General features: G+C 45.1%; 1 protein-coding gene and 1 long non-coding RNA gene across 2 annotated transcripts in view; one reads left to right on the forward strand and one right to left on the reverse strand.

Annotated features, from left to right (window-relative positions):
* The window catches only part of nrn1la (neuritin 1-like a), an 83,139-nt gene that overhangs the window by 55,644 nt on the left and 6,707 nt on the right, over nt 1-20,788 (forward strand). Inside the window, exon 2 of the mRNA XM_029434279.1 lies at nt 4,479-4,629. Within this exon, the coding sequence (XP_029290139.1) occupies nt 4,479-4,629 (151 nt within the window). The remainder of the gene's footprint in view (nt 1-4,478; nt 4,630-20,788) is intronic.
* On the reverse strand, nt 19,121-19,637 carry LOC115009943 (uncharacterized). Its single transcript, XR_003832401.1, has 2 exons — nt 19,435-19,637; nt 19,121-19,282 (listed from the first exon to the last, which is right to left on the reverse strand). It is a non-coding gene; the product is annotated as an uncharacterized LOC115009943 (long non-coding RNA).

A 20,788-nucleotide genomic window follows, 5' to 3' on the forward strand; every position in this document is an offset into this window, starting at 1 on the left:
CATGAAAAATCGCGTCAGAAGTTATTTCTTAATCCCTGTTGACAGACAGACAAACCATCCTGGTACAGTAGTATGGTCCGTTTGCATTAGCAGTAACTTAGTACAGCTCTGACACGGTTGTAAGAGTGTGAATAGTGAGGCTGGTATTAATGAGATAAAAGCTGCATAACAAACATGCACCTTTTTCCTGCAAATCCCTCGTGCCTAAATAGACAATCTCAATCCAGTACTAGAAGGGCGGACTCCACCACTAACACAAAAACTACTATATAGTGAGGTAATTACTGAATGTAAATACATTGAATGGCTATTGCAGATCAATTGCCAACCATAAATAGAATCAAACATAGGGTTTGATTTCATGTTAATCTCCAGGATTATAACCTGGGGAAAGATCGTAGTGTCGTTTAAATACTGATTAAATCTACAGTAATTGGAAGCACAAAACGCAACGTGTTATCCAAAATCCCCATTTCAACCAAAGTACATTTGCTGCCTAAACTTAACCACATACGTACATGACATGAGCCTGGGTCTCCGGCATTCATTTTCCCATCACAACGTGATTTGGGAAAACAAATTAGTAATATAAAAACGTAAATTCTATAAGGGTAGATAAGGTTTTCCTTGCGCTATTCTTCTGGCTCTGGCACAGGAAGGTGGCACCTCCATTCTTAATCCAATCTACAAAACTCTGATTGGTTGTTTTTCCAACCACAAAACAGCCATTAATCAATCTCAAAACCTATCGGCTATCGGTCTGACGACGATAAGTCTCTGGGGGCAGCGGCCAATATTCTGGGGGTTCCAGAGAAGCTCAAGCTTTCCCCTCCGTGCACTGGTCATTGTTACAGTCCGACTAGCAACTTCAGACATGAGAATGGAGTTGGAGTTGAGAAACAACGTCTACGAACAAATAGTTTCACAATTGGCCAGTTTACAAGCTACTTTTATGCTAATAAAAATATAATCATCATCAGACGATAGCCTTTAAGTTCTGAGATTGCATTTCCTCTTTTGCAACAACTGACTAGAAACGGAAACCAGCCTACAGATTCTGCATTCATATGTAAATGTCTGTTTATAGAGATTAGCCATTAATAAGCACAACACCAGACCTATTTTAATCCTCTATAATATGTAGATGTGGGAGGTGATTGAAAGGTCTGGAATCAGGCTAAAGATGTTGAGGAAGGGTGAAGAAGCTTTGAGTTGAATGAAGGAAGGGGGAATGTAAATTTAAAAGCCTTTTGATGGAATAATTACATCTTCTGTTTTCATGATACTGCTCCTCGAAGGCTTCTCAGGCCTCTGATTCACATTCATTGGCTGCTTCTTAAAAAATGAGAAAGGATCAGCCTAATCAAACAGTGGTGCCCACGTCCCAGAAGAGATCTAGGTCTCTGCAGTGTATATATTAAAACTCAGTTCCCTATCAAATCAATCCTCTATAAATGTTGATACAACACCAAAACGATTGAATGATTGCGTATAATTATTTCTAAATACATCAACCAAATACAAATCTCTCAGGATGACATTTCCTGCTCAAATCTGACTCTACAAAACAGCTTTGGCCCTTGGTGAGATGCTGTAAATAGCTATGTACAAAGTAAATGACTTGTGAGACTGGGTTCTCAGGGGCATGTGTGTTTATGCATTCATGGAGTGTGCACTTTAGAGCCTGACTTTGAAATCCTTGGAGAAGCTCTGATGGGGGTTTCTCCACATTTTCTTAAGACATGAACGAGAAGTGGTTTCCTGAGTGGACCCCTAATTGTACTCATCTTTTGGTTTCACCTGACATAACATAATTCTCCTCTGTGAGATGACTGTAGGTAGACTGTATGCGGATAACAAGCAGCAACCTCCACGTCTGAAAAGTGTGCCAATGCGGCACGCCTTAAACTTTATTTCTCTCTAATATCCAGCAGGGGGAGACTCCACTGGCTGCTAAAAGATATCTGAGAAGTTACAATTACCCCACTTGATTTATTACCTTAGTAAACATTTTCCTCATGAGTTGATGGTCTCAATCGTTGGTTTCAAGTCTTCTTCAATAAAGCCTGATGCTCATTTAGCAAATGTTCCCATTTAGAGTAAAATAGACGATAAAGCAGCGTGTTACTACTTCTGTACTACTTGTGATTGACAGGTCGCTACCACGGTATTGTCAGGTTTGGGGGTTGTCTGTGTTTTTGTCTTAGAACTTTAACCCTTTCACAGTGTCTTTTCAGTTCATGAAAGTTAATTGCCACATTGTGGTCGCCTAAAAATGACTTGTTCAGTGTTCGGTTCTACTTAGCTCCACCCTCTTGTGTCACTTCTGGTTCCAAAAAACCAAGATGGCGACGAGCAAAATGCCAAACTCAAGGTTTCAAAACAGTCCACAAACCAAACAGTGACGTCACATTTACAAATGATCCGTCATGTTACGGACATGTGACGTCAAATCAGAAATGATCTTAAACAATATTATGAAGAAAAAACCTCACCTAAAAGCATAGGTGTATGTAACTTCCATTACTACCTTTCACACTTGCCATTTAAAGGCATTTCAAATATGAAAATCTGATTCCCCTTTCTCCTGCCAAAACACAGTTTGTCCTTGAGGTCCTAGCCTAATCCTTATACGTACTGAGAACTGACAGTAAGCACCTCGTCTCGCTTGGTAGCAAGTGTCTTGACAATCCATGCTGACAACTGACAAGATGCAGCTTGACACTTGACACACTTGTTGTTGTGTCTCCTGGTTGGATCCTTTTCTAAAAGATGATTTGAGCTTCTGTCGTAAGTGAAGTTTGAATTTCAATGTTAAATCTGCAGTAATAAATGTTTCTATATTTACAATGGACTGTGTAATTTGAATAGGGTCACTCGTAGTAACAAACTTTAGCACCCGACTATGTGGTTCCCCTCAGCTCTAAAGAGTGTTTTAGCTTCTTTCATCTCATCGACTAAATTTTCTGGACCGTAACTTCACCGTTTTGATTCACATTCGCAGCTGACAGGAGTTTGGGGGTTTCGTCGCATTGTGACTCTAATCATATATCCCTTTCACACTTGCAGTCTATCCGTGTAATGTTCAGGAACATTTCCTGCATCTATGAATGGGAGGAAGGATCGATATTCAGGGAAATCTGTACTGCCAATTTTCCATCTAACCCTTCACATGGAGAGAGCGAACAAATCCCAAGACTCAGCCGATTGCGAATGTGCAACTTGTTAAGCAATGCTTTTGCATAACATTGGCACCGGAAAAAAAACGCCCACCACGACTGTGCCACTATCTGCTACACCAGGGGTTCTCAACAGGGGCGGTAGAAGCTAATGGATTCAGGCTGCGTGCGTTTAAAACACACGGATATTTTCACCTGAGTTTCCGAATGTTGGGGTCAACGTCTCTCCATTTATAATTAATGTGTTGGATTTTTTACTTTTTTGCACATGCACAGAAATTAGATAAATAACATAAGCGTTTAGTTTATTTAATAAAAGAGCACATGTTCAATGTGAAAAGTTAGTTGTGATTTTGGCGCTATATATATATATATATATATATATATATATATATATATATATATATATATATATATATATATATATATATATAGACAATATAAATAATAATATATATATATATATATAGCGCCAAAATCACAACTAACTTTTATATAAAACACCTTGTATTTCAGGGGGGGCGCAGCTCGTTTTCCGTTAAGAGTGCAAATTGTTTCGCATTTCTGAGGCTGCTGTGTTTAACACCAACTAAAGTTTGAATGTCTGACCTGTTTCTGATTGGCTGCATGTTTGAATAGAAAAAATCCCTACAGGTGTCTGGCAGGTTATTTTAGTAATTTACCAGGAACTATGTGTGAAATAGTCTCCAGCTTACCTCTGTCATCCAGTGTGTTGTCCTCTTCATATCCTCAGTACGCTCCTTCTGACTGTTCAGACTAAGATATTACCGTGTATTAGTGCAAATACTCCTTTTGTGCGGATTGTCAAGTAATCCGATGTGTCAGTAAACCTATGGTGATTGGGTCTTGGCTGAACTCAAACATGATTGTGTGTGTTGTTGCTCTTTACATAATTTGATCACTGTTTTGTTTCCATTTCCTGTTCAACAAGCCTTGACAAGTCTCATTTTTGATGTGAGCGATTAATCAGCAGCAGACTTTAGACACTGAATGAGTGAGAGGGGAAAGAAGAAATGAAGATGGACCCACAGCTGTAGCTCTGTGTGTGTGATGGATAATACTCAACCTCTCAGCCCATCATTGAAACATAAAGCTGAATGGACAGTGTCACTCACTTCACAGACGCTCTTTATATCTTCACACTTATCTCATCTCACTCTGGTCCAACAGCTGCAGCCATTAACTGGTGGTTTGTGTGTGTGTGTGTGTGTGTGTGTGTGTGTGTGTGTGTGTGTGTGTGTGTGTGTGTGTGTGTGTGTGTGTGTGTGTGTTTTCCAGTGCCGAGCCCATGCCCTGTTGCTGCATCTACAGCGAGAAGGTGTCACTCCATCTATAAGGGTTTCGCTCAGTGTCTGATGGCTCTGGGCGACAGTCTAACGGACAACGCCCGCAAGGATGAAGACACACACGAGATACACTCCATCTGCAGGTCAGTGTGATCACACACATACAGTGCCACTTTAAACACACTCTAAAAGTCTCACAGCACTGAGACTGCTACATTTCAGTGTTTAACCATTGTGCCTCACCAGGGACAATTTTTGGCTTTTACATTTGTTTGATCATTTTGGCTGTGTGAATGCATATGGCATACATTTTGGCTAGGGTATGATTATTATTATTTTTTTTCTTTCTGATTTTGAAAGTCAGCTATTATAATAAGTCTTTCATAAATTGTGTAGCCAAAATACAGACACTTGAAACCCAATTACAGCATTAAACCAAGCATTGTATAATATCATGCTTTCAATCTACAGCCCTGGTTTTAAAATTGTAGTTTGATTATTTCCCACCAGATTAGGCTATTTTCTCATGTTTGCTCTATGTGCCAAATACATGCTATTTTCCTGGTTTCCACTGGGGGCTATAGCTGCGTATTACGTGTTTGTTCAATGTTGTTGCTAATCATGGACATATCCTGGACGTCAATATCCTAGTGGCAAAAATCCCCCTGGCATTTACATAGAACATAATTAATGTTTTTTTTGTTTTGTTTGTTTGTTTATGTCTTAAAAAACTAAACACATTGGCATTTAAAGGGTTAAAATTAGGAAACGATTGAATATTTGGTAGTTATGACATGAAATTTGCTAAAAGATTTAACTCGGTGAAAGTGGAAAATTATATTAATATATCATTTTATGGCAGTTTTTTCATCAGAGCAACTTTTGTTTAGAAAACAAAGACAACAGTTATTTAGGGATGGCAGTACTCATTATCTGAGCTGGAGTATACAAGGCTTTTGGAAAGAAAAGTGGAGACAAGCATTTTACAATTCCACAAAGTCAGTCTGCTATCTGATATCAATAGAGCGCGTACATCTGTACAATACCACAGATCAAAGTCTTGACTCTCTAATCCCTCACTGGACTTACTCATGACCTCTTCACATGAGAATAAGAATGATATGTCCTAAAATAGCTGTGTGTGAACATTAATACAAGTTAGGGGCTTTATGTACAATGTAAAGGTATTACATTTACACATGATTTAAATTAGACTCATAAGTGATTTTATGTCTATAAATGAGAACTCTGCTGAGACCATTAGCTGCCTGTACGATACTTTTGATTTGAGCCACCAGGCCAGAAGCAGAGGATTAATCAGGCTTTCTTTAAAGAAGTACTCCAGTTTAGTCTTGCCAATACATAAAGTAGGGGAACATATTTCAAACTAGAATGGCACTCGGAGAGCGCAGACCTACCCAATGGCCCATTTCCTGAGTTGAGAAGTCGTTCTTCCGACTTCAGTGGATTTAAACAACATGGATGCTACAAAGACGATGTGTCGTATTTATTGTACCAACAAAATGTAGGCTTTCTGTTAACACCATTAACAGCCGTGTCTGCAGCCATGTTAGTGGCTCTGTGAGATTGTTGTAAAGGAGTTCTGCACAGTGAACCGTATACTCTGAAGAGACTTCGTCTGTTCAACACAATGATGTTGAAGGTTCTGGTGCACCAAACTGACATCAAGACTGTTAATATTTCTTTCATTTCTTCCTCCGTTGTTGCAAACTAAATTTCCATTTGCCATTGAGAATTGCCCTCGTGATTTGGCTTTGACAAGCACATCACAGGATTGTGATAAAGTCCCTGATAAAATAAAAAATGATTTTACTGAGTGGGATTATATGAGAGGGATATTGACTCTTTCACTTACACAAACAGAGTGATTGCAAAGAGTTATGCAGCAGGACTGCTAGATTGCCACAACTCTGCCAGGTGTCAGTGGAATAAAGGAGAGATCACTTCCAACACGTTTATCTTGTTCAGTGTGTCAGTCATTTTATGAAAGGTACAAAGGTACCAATGTTAAAAGAAATGCTACATGCAGCACCTTTTTGAGAGAGTCAATTAACCTCGACCATTTTAGTGTGAGAAAACAAACTGTTATGATGCTACAGCTATTGCTCATATTTTTTATCTTTATCAGGCGTCTGGGTGTTTCCTATGAGAGCGGTGACCTTTGAGAGCCAGTGAGGCGAGGATGTCTGTGGTGCGCTATAGACTGGAGCATGTCATAGCCCTGTATAGCATAGTGTTGGTACTGTAAATGTTACGGGTCCCGGGATTAGTACCACAGTAACAAAATGTAACCTGTATCAAGCAGGTAAAACAACATATTTCTATCTCATGCATTTCAGTTCTTCATGTTTCGTTCAGTTCCTCGCCCAGGTTCACTTGAGTCCATCACTTAATTCAATATTGTTGCATTTTCAATAAAGCACACATTCACTCTAGTCATTTACTCTTTCTGTGATAAACACATTTCTATTGACTTTTATATTCAATAAACATCCTTCGTAATTAAAGTTTTTAAAAGAATCCACAGTGTGCAGCTGGTCGAAACACTACTATTCACTTCTAATGTAATTAAAAAGTAGCATACAATGTCTATTTACATACGCCACACTTGAAATTAAGCTGCTGCAATAATTACAGTGCAGGCCACTGACATGTATTAACTACAAACTGCTTATTCTACTTGTTTTAACCACTAACAATACAATATTCAATGTATTACCTTTAGTAGTTCATTTGAACAAAGTGTTGTTAATTATAAACACCTCAGTCAAATAGAAATATCTGAAATGTTCACGTTGTGCCTTCACAAACACTCCCTGTTAACTTTAGCACAACATGGCGTCACCTCTGGAAAACGTGCATCCCGTTTCCTTCCAGATTGCTTCTTCTTTTGTTTTTGTTTTGTAAATACAAACATAAATGTATACAATAACCCAAAATTGTTACATAGGACTAAGCAACAGAGTCAGCCAGTTAACTTTCTGTGTAACATCTGCTGCTGGCAGCAGCTTGATATTTAACTCACAGACATGAGAGTGGTATCAGTCCTCTCATCTGACTCTCCACTAGAAAGCAAAAAATCATATTTCCCCCAAATGTCAAACTTTTCCTTTAAGCGATAAGCTATTTTTAGTGCCCACTCACACTGATATGATGACCAAAAATGATCACTGCAGAAACAAATGGAGGAACTCCTGCTCATTTCTTTGGTCATTTAAATTTTGACAAAATATACTGATTCCTTAAGACAATTTCCACTTGATGTTAACTTTGAACACTTTCTCCTGAACAGCCCTTCCTCTTCTCTTCTCGCAGCATTTCTTCTCTCCACCGCTCTTTTTAGCCTCTCATTGTTTGGGCTGGAGGCCTGATGACGCTGATTAAAGATGCAGAACATCTCTCACTTCCTTGCTCTCTTTCCCCCCTTTTCTTTCTCTCACCACTCCAGCTCTCTATATCCTGTACCCATCCATCATTCCACCCTTTCTCTCTCTGTCGTCTCCGCTCACCACTCTATTTATACATACCTCTGTCATCCATCTTGTCATACTCTCAACCAGGAATGGGAGACATTAATGTGTTGAGGGTCTTAGAAGAGGATCGCTGATCTGGTAGCAATGTCAGATCAGTGAAAACTCCTGAAGTACAGAATCATCACAGCAGACTGTAAACTGATATTAGGAAGACTAGATGTCAACCAAAGAGATCAAAATAGTTATTACAACCAAATAAAGCTGCTCTACCACAGAGCTGCCAGCTTCAGTAGTTATTTAATGCTACGACAGAGTTGTGACCAGCACTCTTTTCTCACTGTATTGTGAATAAGGCTGTTGCAAACTAAAGAGTGTGATCAGGCAGCGGCAGCATACATGCTCCATATAATACAGCCTACAGACATTCGATAGTTCACAGGGAAGTATTGCCGCTCAGCTCGCCGTGTGACTCAGGGAAACCGACTCCATGGAATCGAGGGAGGATTTTCCTTTTGTTCAAGACACATTTTCATTGAGATCTACAAAGTGTGACATTATAGTCCTGAATATATCCTCCTGTCAGGATGTGTGTATGTGCGAGCTTCTCCTTGAGGTTTCAGTCATCTCATTGATATCTTGGCTCAAATGCACTTCCTGGACTCCCCTCCTCAATTCCTGCCTTCCTTTTTTAACCATGCTGGCAGCATGTCGGTCTGTCGGTCAGTCCGTTCAGCACTTTGCTCCAGACTGAAATGTCTCGACAACTATTGGATGGATTGCCATGAATCTTTGTACAGACGGTCATGGCCACCAATGGATGATTCTTCATGACTTTATTGATTCTCTGTCTTTTCTTGCCGTGCCACCAGCAGGTCAAAGTTTTCACAGTGAAATATTTCAACAACTATTGGATGGATTGCAGTGGTGGAAGGTAACTGAGTACATTTACTCAAGTATTACACTGAAGTACCATTTTCTGCTCATTTATACTTCTACTCCACTACAATCCAGAGGTAAATATACTTTGCAGATTCAGATTATTAATTCAACAACATTAACATGTGCATATGGAACATTAAAGTAATGAACACATTATTACATCAAAGATTATAATACAATAATATAACATATTATTCTGCAAAATTAGTAATTTTACTTTTGGAAATTATATTTGGAAGTATATTTGCGTGCTAATTTCTTTGCACTTTTACTTTGGAACATTTTGAATGCAGGACTTTGTTGTATTGCTACTTTTACTGTAATAAAATATCTGGATACTTCTTCCACCACTGATGGATTGGAACACGATGTTGTAAAGATTACCCTCCGACACAGAGGATGTATCCTAATGACTTTGGCGACCCCCTCCCTCAAGTGCCACCTCCAAAGTTTTTTCATCCACATGACAATAATGTGTGTGTGTGTGTGTGTGTGTGTGTGTGTGTGTGTGTGTGTGTGTGTGTGTGTGTGTGTGTGTGTGTGTGTGTGTGTGTGTGTGTGTGTGTGTGTGTGTGTGTGTGTGTGTATTGGCATGTATGCAAAAGCATCATTTAGACACAGAGTTTTGTCTCAACAGTGACTCCTGGTAAGGGACTGGTTCCAGAGAATTTCCTCCAAAGTAGAATAACAACTTAAAACAACTGTGTATGCGTGTGTGCGTGCGTGCGTGCGTGCGTGTGCGTGTCACCATGGCCCTTCAGCTCACCCATGGTACCACTCTGCTGTTGTTAAATCTCTTCTATTCCTTGAGGTACCAATTAAACTACTAATCCTGCAACCCAGCCACCTTAGTGTGAGTGTTGCCTAATGCAGGGACATAAGAGCTCACACACACACACACACACACACACACACACACACACACACACACACAAATCACATGTCCATATCTACACTCTTATAAAAAATACCACATTATTTCCCTCTCTCTCTCTCTCCTTCTCTTTATCTTTCTTCCTCCTTTATTCTCACCCTCCCTTGTCTTTCACTTCCCTCTCTCTGTCCACTCAGGAACATGGTTTTAGCGCTTCTACCAAAGCCACCAAATGAGGAGGTAGCATGGCGCTCCACTATGAAGCTGCGCAAAGCACGTGCACACTCAAACGTGCACACACACACACACACACACACACACACACACACACACACACACACACACACACACACTACAGTGTAGTCTGAATAATGCTATGATTTGCATCTAGGCCAAGGCTGCTCCATTGTCAGAGCTCTCCCAGGAGTGCAGCGCTGCTTTTATTCACAATAGACTTTATGCCGTTGCATTCATTCACTGTGGGTCCAGAGGAGGTTATGTGAAAAGGAAATATTTGGGGCTAAAGATACAGAGTAATTGGGCACAATAGAATTAAACAGTAACCTTTTGCTGCCGCTTTAAAACGAATAGGGGAGGTTCAGATTAAAAATAGGTATCACTTTACATTAAGGAAAAGCTATGAGGGGTTTATAGGTTATCAGTAATACTATAATAAAGGATAAATCCCTCTGAATATTATGTCTGTTATTAAATAACTAAGGAGAAAGCTTGTGTTTTACAAGCTCACATTTTGTGATAGAATAGAAGTGTGATTAAAATCAGTTATTTCCTTGATCTTTATGTTAACGTGGGCAATAATACAGTGGATAACTTTGTGTCCCAATCTCTATAGAGAATACATTTGTGTATTAAAATGCTGGGGACTGGTTAGTGTTTAGCACCTGGGTCAGTGTGGTCCTTCTGAATGTGGTATTTTCAATCAGGCTGTATGTCCCTGTGAATAAAATAAATGTTCCTCTGAAATGAATACAGCATTTGGGTCAAATCTGTGGATCTGTATCGATGTAGGTTAATCTATTTTTCTAATATTTATTGGTTAATCTTTACCCTCCTCGTTAGAAGTGATTTAGTAGCATTAATAATTGCAGGTGTCAGGTTATTGTGATGTGAAATCTCCCAACTCCAATAACGGTGACCCATGGACGTGTGAACCTACATTTCACAAGTCAAAATGCAACAAAGCTCGACCATTGTAGACACACTCCGAGGTAATGTAATATTTATTTCTTTTCATTTGTGGGTTGTAGCAACTTGGCATTCTACAATTGAAAGTTTCTTCATTGTGGGTATATTATAAATAGATGCAGTTTTTTTAAAATACTAAATATGTGACGCTATGGGAGTGTGGAGACTCAATAGTATAGGCTTAATCAAAGATACCAAATCACCACAGAAGGAACACAAACTTATTCCAGTTTTTCATCTGATGACGGGGGTGACTGAGACCTGACGGTGGTGACACAGACCTGACGGTGGTGACTGAGACCTGACGGTGGTGACACAGACCTGACGGTGGTGACTGAGACCTGACGGTGGTCACTGAGACCTGACGGTGGTCACTGAGACTTGACGGTGGTCACTGAGACCTGACGTTGGTGACACAGACCTGACGGTGGTGACTGAGACCTGACGTTGGTGACACAGACCTGACGGTGGTGACTGAGACCTGACGGTGGTGACTGAGACCTGACGGTGGTCACTAAGACCTGACGTTGGTGACACAGACCTGACGGTGGTGACTGAGACCTGACGGTGGTCACTAAGACCTGACGTTGGTGACACAGACCTGACGGTGGTGACTGAGACCTGACGTTGGTGACACAGACCTGACGGTGGTGACTGAGACCTGACGGTGGTCACTGAGACCTGAGGTGGTGACTGAGACCTGACGTTGGTGACACAGACCTGACGGTGGTGACTGAGACCTGACGGTGGTGACTGAGACCTGACGTTGGTGACACAGACCTGACGGTGGTGACTGAGACCTGACGTTGGTGACACAGACCTGACGGTGGTGTATGAGACCTGACGGTGGTGACTGAGACCTGACGGTGGTGACTGAGACCTGACGGTGGTCACTAAGACCTGACGTTGGTGACACAGACCTGACGGTGGTGACTGAGACCTGACGTTGGTGACACAGACCTGACGGTGGTGACTGAGACCTGACGGTGGTCACTGAGACCTGGCGGTGGTGACTGAGACCTGACGTTGGTGACACAGACCTGACGGTGGTGACTGAGACCTGACGTTGGTGACACAGACCTGACGGTGGTGTATGAGACCTGACGGTGGTGACACAGACCTGACGGTGGTGTATGAGACCTGACGGTGGTGACTGAGACCTGACGGTGGTGACTGAGACCTGACGGTGGTCACTAAGACCTGACGTTGGTGACACAGACCTGACGGTGGTGACTGAGACCTGACGTTGGTGACACAGACCTGACGGTGGTGACTGAGACCTGACGGTGGTCACTGAGACCTGACGGGGGTGACTGAGACCTGACGGTGGTGACACAGACCTGACGGTGGTGACTGAGACCTGACGGTGGTGACACAGACCTGACGGTGGTGACTGAGACCTGACGATGGTGACTGAGACCTGACGGTGGTGACTGAGACCTGACGGTGGTGACACAGACCTGACGGTGGTGACTGAGACCTGACGGTGGTGACTGAGACCTGACGGTGGTGACACAGACCTGACGGTGGTGACTGAGACCTGACGGTGGTGACTGAGACCTGACGGTGGTCACTGAGACCTGACGGTGGTGACTGAGACCTGATGTTGGTGACACAGACCTGACGTTGGTGACACAGACCTGACAGTGGTCACTGAGACCTGACGGTGGTGACTGAGACCTGACGGTGGTCACTGAGACCTGACGGTGGTGACTGAGACCTGACGGTGGTCACTAAGACCTGACGTTGGTGACACAGACCTGACGGTGGTGACTGAGACCTGACGTTGGTGACACAGACCTGACGGTGGTGACTGAGACCTGACGGTGGTCACTGAGACCTGACGGTGGTCACTGAGACCTGACGGTGGTCACTGAGACCTGACGTTGGTGACACAGACTGACGGTGATGACTGAGACCTGACGTTGGTGACACAGACCTGACGGTGGTGACTGAGACCTGACGGTGGTGACTGAGACCTGACGGTGGTCACTAAGACCTGACGTTGGTGACACAGACCTGACGGTGGTGACTGAGACCTGACGGTGGTCACTAAGACCTGACGTTGGTGACACAGACCTGACGGTGGTGACTGAGACCTGACGTTGGTGACACAGACCTGACGGTGGTGACTGAGACCTGACGGTGGTCACTGAGACCTGGCGGTGGTGACTGAGACCTGACGTTGGTGACACAGACCTGACGGTGGTGACTGAGACCTGACGTTGGTGACACAGACCTGACGGTGGTGACTGACACCTGACGGTGGTGACTGAGACCTGACGGTGGTCACTGAGACCTGACGGTGGTGACTGAGACCTGACGGTGGTCACTGAGACCTGACGGGGGTGACACAGACCTGACGGTGGTGACTGAGACCTGACGGTGGTCACTGAGACCTGACGGTGGTGACTGAGACCTGACGGTGGTCACTAAGACCTGACGTTGGTGACACAGACCTGACGGTGGTGACTGAGACCTGACGTTGGTGACACAGACCTGACGGTGGTGACTGAGACCTGACGGTGGTCACTGAGACCTGACGGTGGTCACTGAGACTTGACGGTGGTCACTGAGACCTGACGTTGGTGACACAGACCTGACGGTGGTGACTGAGACCTGACGTTGGTGACACAGACCTGACGGTGGTGACTGAGACCTGACGGTGGTGACTGAGACCTGACGGTGGTCACTAAGACCTGACGTTGGTGACACAGACCTGACGGTGGTGACTGAGACCTGACGGTGGTCACTAAGGCCTGACGTTGGTGACACAGACCTGACGGTGGTGACTGAGACCTGACGTTGGTGACACAGACCTGACGGTGGTGACTGAGACCTGACGGTGGTCACTGAGACCTGGCGGTGGTGACTGAGACCTGACGTTGGTGACACAGACCTGACGGTGGTGACTGAGACCTGACGGTGGTGACTGAGACCTGACGTTGGTGACACAGACCTGACGGTGGTGACTGAGACCTGACGTTGGTGACACAGACCTGACGGTGGTGTATGAGACCTGACGGTGGTGACTGAGACCTGACGGTGGTGACTGAGACCTGACGGTGGTCACTAAGACCTGACGTTGGTGACACAGACCTGACGGTGGTGACTGAGACCTGACGTTGGTGACACAGACCTGACGGTGGTGACTGAGACCTGACGTTGGTGACACAGACCTGACGTTGGTGACACAGACCTGACGGTGGTCACTGAGACCTGACCGTGGTGACTGAGACCTGACGGTGATCACTGAGACCTGACGGTGGTGACTGAGACCTGACGGTGGTCACTAAGACCTGACGTTGGTGACACAGACCTGACGGTGGTGACTGAGACATGACGTTGGTGACACAGACCTGACGGTGGTGACTGAGACCTGACGGTGGTGACTGAGACCTGACGTTGGTGACACAGACCTGACGGTGGTGACTGAGACCTGACGTTGGTGACACAGACCTGACGGTGGTGTATGAGACCTGACGGTGGTGACTGAGACCTGACGGTGGTGACTGAGACCTGACGGTGGTCACTAAGACCTGACGTTGGTGACACAGACCTGACGGTGGTGATTGAGACCTGACGTTGGTGACACAGACCTGACGGTGGTGACTGAGACCTGACGGTGGTCACTGAGACCTGACGGGGGTGACTGAGACCTGACGGTGGTGACACAGACCTGACGGTGGTGACTGAGACCTGACGGTGGTGACACAGACCTGACGGTGGTGACTGAGACCTGACGATGGTGACTGAGACCTGACGGTGGTGACTGAGACCTGACGGTGGTGACACAGACCTGACGGTGGTGACTGAGACCTGACGGTGGTGACTGAGACCTGACGGTGGTGACACAGACCTGACGATGGTGACTGAGACCTGACGGTGGTGACTGAGACCTGACGGTGGTGACACAGTCCTGACGGGGTGACACAGACCTGACGGTGGTGACACAGACCTGACGGTGGTGACTGAGACCTGACGGTGGTCACTGAGACCTGACGGTGGTGACTGAGACCTGATGTTGGTGACACAGACCTGACGTTGGTGACACAGACCTGACGGTGGTCACTGAGACCTGACGGTGGTGACTGAGACCTGACGGTGGTCACTGAGACCTGACGGTGGTGACTGAGACCTGACGGTGGTCACTAAGACCTGACGTTGGTGACACAGACCTGACGGTGGTGACTGAGACCTGACGTTGGTGACACAGACCTGACGGTGGTGACTGAGACCTGACGGTGGTCACTGAGACCTGACGGTGGTCACTGAGACCTGACGGTGGTCACTGAGACCTGACGTTGGTGACACAGACCTGACGGTGGTGACTGAGACCTGACGTTGGTGACACAGACCTGACGGTGGTGACTGAGACCTGACGGTGGTGACTGAGACCTGACGGTGGTCACTGAGACCTGACGTTGGTGACACAGACCTGACGGTGGTGACTGAGACCTGACGTTGGTGACACAGACCTGACGGTGGTGACTGAGACCTGACGGTGGTGACTGAGACCTGACGGTGGTCACTAAGACCTGACGTTGGTGACACAGACCTGACGGTGGTGACTGAGACCTGACGGTGGTCACTAAGACCTGACGTTGGTGACACAGACCTGACGGTGGTGACTGAGACCTGACGTTGGTGACACAGACCTGACGGTGGTGACTGAGACCTGACGGTGGTCACTGAGACCTGGCGGTGGTGACTGAGACCTGACGTTGGTGACACAGACCTGACGGTGGTGACTGAGACCTGACGTTGGTGACACAGACCTGACGGTGGTGACTGACACCTGACGGTGGTGACTGAGACCTGACGGTGGTCACTGAGACCTGACGGTGGTGACTGAGACCTGACGGTGGTCACTGAGACCTGACGGGGGTGACACAGACCTGACGGTGGTGACTGAGACCTGACGTTGGTGACACAGACCTGACGGTGGTGACTGAGACCTGACGGTGGTCACTGAGACCTGACGTTGGTGACACAGACCTGACGGTGGTGACTGAGACCTGACGTTGGTGACACAGACCTGACGGTGGTGACTGAGACCTGACGGTGGTGACTGAGACCTGACGGTGGTCACTAAGACCTGACGTTGGTGACACAGACCTGACGGTGGTGACTGAGACCTGACGTTGGTGACACAGACCTGACGGTGGTGACTGAGACCTGACAGTGGTCACTGAGACCTGACGGTGGTGACTGAGACCTGACGTTGGTGACACAGACCTGACGGTGGTGACTGAGACCTGACGTTGGTGACACAGACCTGACGGTGGTGACTGACACCTGACGGTGGTGACTGAGACCTGACGGTGGTCACTGAGACCTGACGGTGGTGACTGAGACCTGACGGTGGTCACTGAGACCTGACGGTGGTGACTGAGACCTGACGGTGGTCACTGAGACCTGACGGTGGTGACTGAGACCTGACGGTGGTCACTAAGACCTGACGTTGGTGACACAGACCTGACGGTGGTGACTGAGACCTGACGTTGGTGACACAGACCTGACGGTGGTGACTGAGACCTGACGGTGGTGACTGAGACCTGACGGTGGTGACTGAGACCTGACGTTGGTGACACAGACCTGACGGTGGTGACTGAGACCTGACGGTGGTGACTGAGACCTGACGTTGGTGACACAGACCTGACGGTGGTGACTGAGACCTGACGGTGGTGACTGAGACCTGACGGTGGTGACTGAGACCTGACGGTGGTCACTAAGACCTGACGTTGGTGACACAGACCTGACAGTGGTGACTGAGACCTGACGTTGGTGACACAGACCTGACGATGGTGACTGAGACCTGACGTTGGTGACACAGACTTGACGGTGGTGACTGAGACCTGACGGTGGTCACTGAGACCTGACGGTGGTGACTGAGACCTGACGGTGGTCACTAAGACCTGACGTTGGGGACACAGACCTGATGGTGGTGACTGAGACCTGATGTTGGTGACACAGACCTGACGGTGGTGACTGAGACCTGACGTTGGTGACACAGACCTGACGGTGGTGACACAGACCTGACGGTGGTGACTGAGACCTGATGGTGGTCACTGAGACCTGACGTTGGTGACTGAGACCTGACGGTGGTCACTAAGACCTGACGTTGGTCACTGAGACCTGACGGTGGTACCTGAGCCCTGACGGCGGTCACTAAGACCTGACGTTGGTGACACAGACCTGACGGTGGTGACTGAGACCTGACGTTCGTGACACAGACCTGACGGTGGTGACTGAGACCTGACGGTGGTGACTGAGACCTGACGGTGGTGACTGAGACCTGACGTTGGTGACACAGACCTGACGGTGATGACTGAGACCTGACGGTGGTGACTGAGACCTGACGGTACAGTTCATGTGGTCGCCTGATTTTAGTGCTTTTTTATAAATATCTGACACATTTTGAGCAACCATAAAATAAAGTGAATATATTTGAACATTCATTGCTTTTAGTTTTAAAGAAATATTGGACTCTACTCTTTCATTTGGTATATAGATTATACATTTTAAATGAGTTGTTATCGAATTGAAATGACAATCTCTTGTCTGGGGACAACTGATTTTCTGGGTATTGGGTGATCATATAATCATATAATTTATAACATTAAAGACAAACATATGAAGAAATGTTACATTTGTGCAAAAGACCCTCAGATGATCAACCCTGATTACTTAAAATGAGAAAATGTTGTTGCTTTTCAACGGAATTAGCACTTTCCTTAGTGGGACATGCTTTATCCAAATTCTGAAGAATCAGTGACAAACTGAATCTACCAATCGCTAAAATGGGTGTTATCAGAAAACTCTCTCTCACAAGCTTTAGTTTTCTCTCACTGCCTCTTCCACAGCAGCCTTTCTATTTGCCTTTCTATTTGTATCCTCTACAGATTTAGATAAGGCCATTCAGGCTTTCAGCGTCTGTGCTCCTATTCCTTACTCACTTAAAAGTCACTTTCGGCTCTACAGCTCATTTCGGATGCAGCAGTTAGGATTTAAACTGCTGTTACACAAAGGCAGCGCAATATTCCCAAGTTATGAGTCTCGTTCTTGTTAGCTTGTAGATTTAGAAATTATTTTAAGGGGCAAGAAGCAAGAGTTTTGATTCTTCCTTTTTTACAATTCTACAAACAATGCTGCCTCATATTAGGAAATGTGATTATAGATCTGTAAAATAATCTGCTGCTCACAAATTCTACATAACATAGGTTGTCTAACGTGTATAAAAATAGTAATTTACTGCTTAAACCTTTACTGCTGAGATATCATAGCGCAAAATATAGATCAAGTCTTGTGTGGGTGGAAAATAGAAGGTTTTTTTCTCAACAAGGTGAAGGAAGCCTTCGCGAAGCACATCAACAAGGTAACCCTGATGAAGGCCACTGCTGCAGCATGATTTTAATATAAAAGCTTGTCAAACTCTTCCACAAGAATAGCTGAATTATTTTTATGTCTTTGCTTCTTTTCAATTCATGCAATTCACCGGGGCTGAGAGGCTGCAGCAGCTTTTTTCTTTTTCCTTTTAGTACATCAACCCTGGACAGAATAGTCACAAAGCTTTATGAGATTTCTGCCAGGATGTGAAAAAATATCCACATAAATGATATTTTAGACAAAATTGCTTTTACATGCATGTTGTGTTATTCCCAGCGCCGATATAAAAGACAACAGTGAAGCGTAGGTATATTTGGGTTTTAAGCTAGTCTGGCACTATAATATGAAAGAATATGAAATAAAACCAAACAAAAATGCAAAGAAACTGCTTTGTTGGGTTAAAGCAACAAAACAAATTTAGTAAACATCATGGTTTGGTTTAAAGTAGGTACATTTGTTATGTTATTTAACTTACAGACGTAAAAGCACGGGACAGGTTTCACACAAACAGCAGCCTTTTAAAATCAACCCTGAACCTTGTTAGGCCAGTGCTGACTGAGTCCACCGGATCTATGTCAGGAAATGTATTTAAAAGAAAGCTTGTTAAAGCCCTCTGATCAAAGTGGCTGCAGACGCCCCTCGCCTACTTCTTTTTGCATTTTTCATGCAGTGGGTTAAGTTAAGGCCTTTACACACCGGGGGATGAATAAACAACATGAACATTGAATGCGCTCCCTTTGTCAACATTGAAGGGAGAAATAAAGTTGTTTTTTTTAAAGTCTTTGTTCGGACTACGGAGCCTCCGTGTTGTTGTTGTTTTCGGCTGTTTCCTCACAGCGTGATCGATGGCGGCTGATGCCTTTATTCGTGGTGTGAAAGCCCCGTAAAAATCTGCTGTGTGAAAGTATTCATGACAAAAACAGACATGCAAATTTATCACAGGAAAAAAACACCCCCGATGTGTGATGCTCTTTAGGAGCACTCAAATCAAACAGGTTACCTTTTTCTTTAAACCACACCAAGACAACATTATAGATCAAACAAACCACAAGATCTGACTGTCAGGTCAGACAGACACAGGTTTATTGCAATGAAGACTGGGAGGAGAGAAGTGCAGGTGAATGATGTGGGTAAGCAGGCAGGCAGGGAGGCAGGTTCTGAGCACAGGAAGACAAAAGTTAGAACTGGCAAAACAGAAACACTGAACGACACAGATTGAATTAGAGCGGTCTGACGTCAACTACCTACTGGAGTGGAAACAACAATCTGACGATGAGTGGAGGAAAAACCGGAGGAGATATACTGCAGAGTAGATAACTTGATAGGAAGCAGGTGGGCTGATGGCAACGAGGAACAGGTGTGCTGGTGGAACTGCAGAGGGAGGCACACACGCCCTGCCACAGACACACTAACAGAGAAACCAGCAGAGGGCACAGAAGGAGAAGGAACACACCAAACATGTACTGGGGCACGGCTCTGACTGTAACACTGACATGCTGGGGCTTGAGGCCTAAATAGTTCATTTAGTCACTGAACATTGTCCCGGCACAATATTTCCACACTTTTCAGCAAAGATTTAAAGGAATAGTTTAACACAGTCAGCAGCTATCAGTAACAGCACTGCCAGGGCTTAATATCAATATATCAGTCTTTGAACTGTCCTGTCATTCAGACCCCGAACTTTAGAAACTCTTCTCTAATTCATTCTTTTCATACGTTTATCTACAATATAGAAGGTGCACACTGTGTCTGTGGGGTTGAACATACTTTTCCCTTTGTGTTCCCTAATACCTCTTGTCTGCTGTGTTTCACTCTGCTGTTCTCTACTTACACTCTACTGCCTTCTCCAACTTCCTGAAACAACTTTGTTGAACTTAATGTGGGAAATATTGCCCCAGATGTCAATAAATGTATCCTGGGACATAGAGCCATGAAACTTAGTCAACGCCCAGGTGACCATATTGCTGTGTACATTCATTTCAAGTAAAAGAAACAACGAAAAAGAAGTTGAGGACTGGGATTTGGAGGTTTTTCGGATGTCAGCAGCAGTATGTTAGCAGCAGAGCAGACGTCCTCTCAGGAGCTATTATTATTGTGAAAGCAGCTGGCTGTCTGTCAGTGTCCTCGCTGTGTTTCTGCTGTCTGTGCACCACCTGTGACTTGAGCAGAGACCCACACACACACCAACGCCTAAACACACAGACACACAACAAAGACACACCAACAAATCTGCACCGCTGCACCTGACTTTCTCTTTCTGGCTTTGTTATCTTCTTGCTGTCCCTTATTGACACACTCTCTCACACACAAAGGCATACACACTCAGGTACATAGACGCTGGCCCCCCACCCCCCTCCCTCCATCAGCTGCTCCCCCCACAGCAGCAGGTAAGCAAACATC

The sequence above is a fragment of the Cottoperca gobio genome, chromosome 6, assembly GCF_900634415.1.
Source record: "Cottoperca gobio chromosome 6, fCotGob3.1, whole genome shotgun sequence".
Lineage (NCBI taxonomy): Eukaryota > Metazoa > Chordata > Actinopteri > Perciformes > Bovichtidae > Cottoperca > Cottoperca gobio.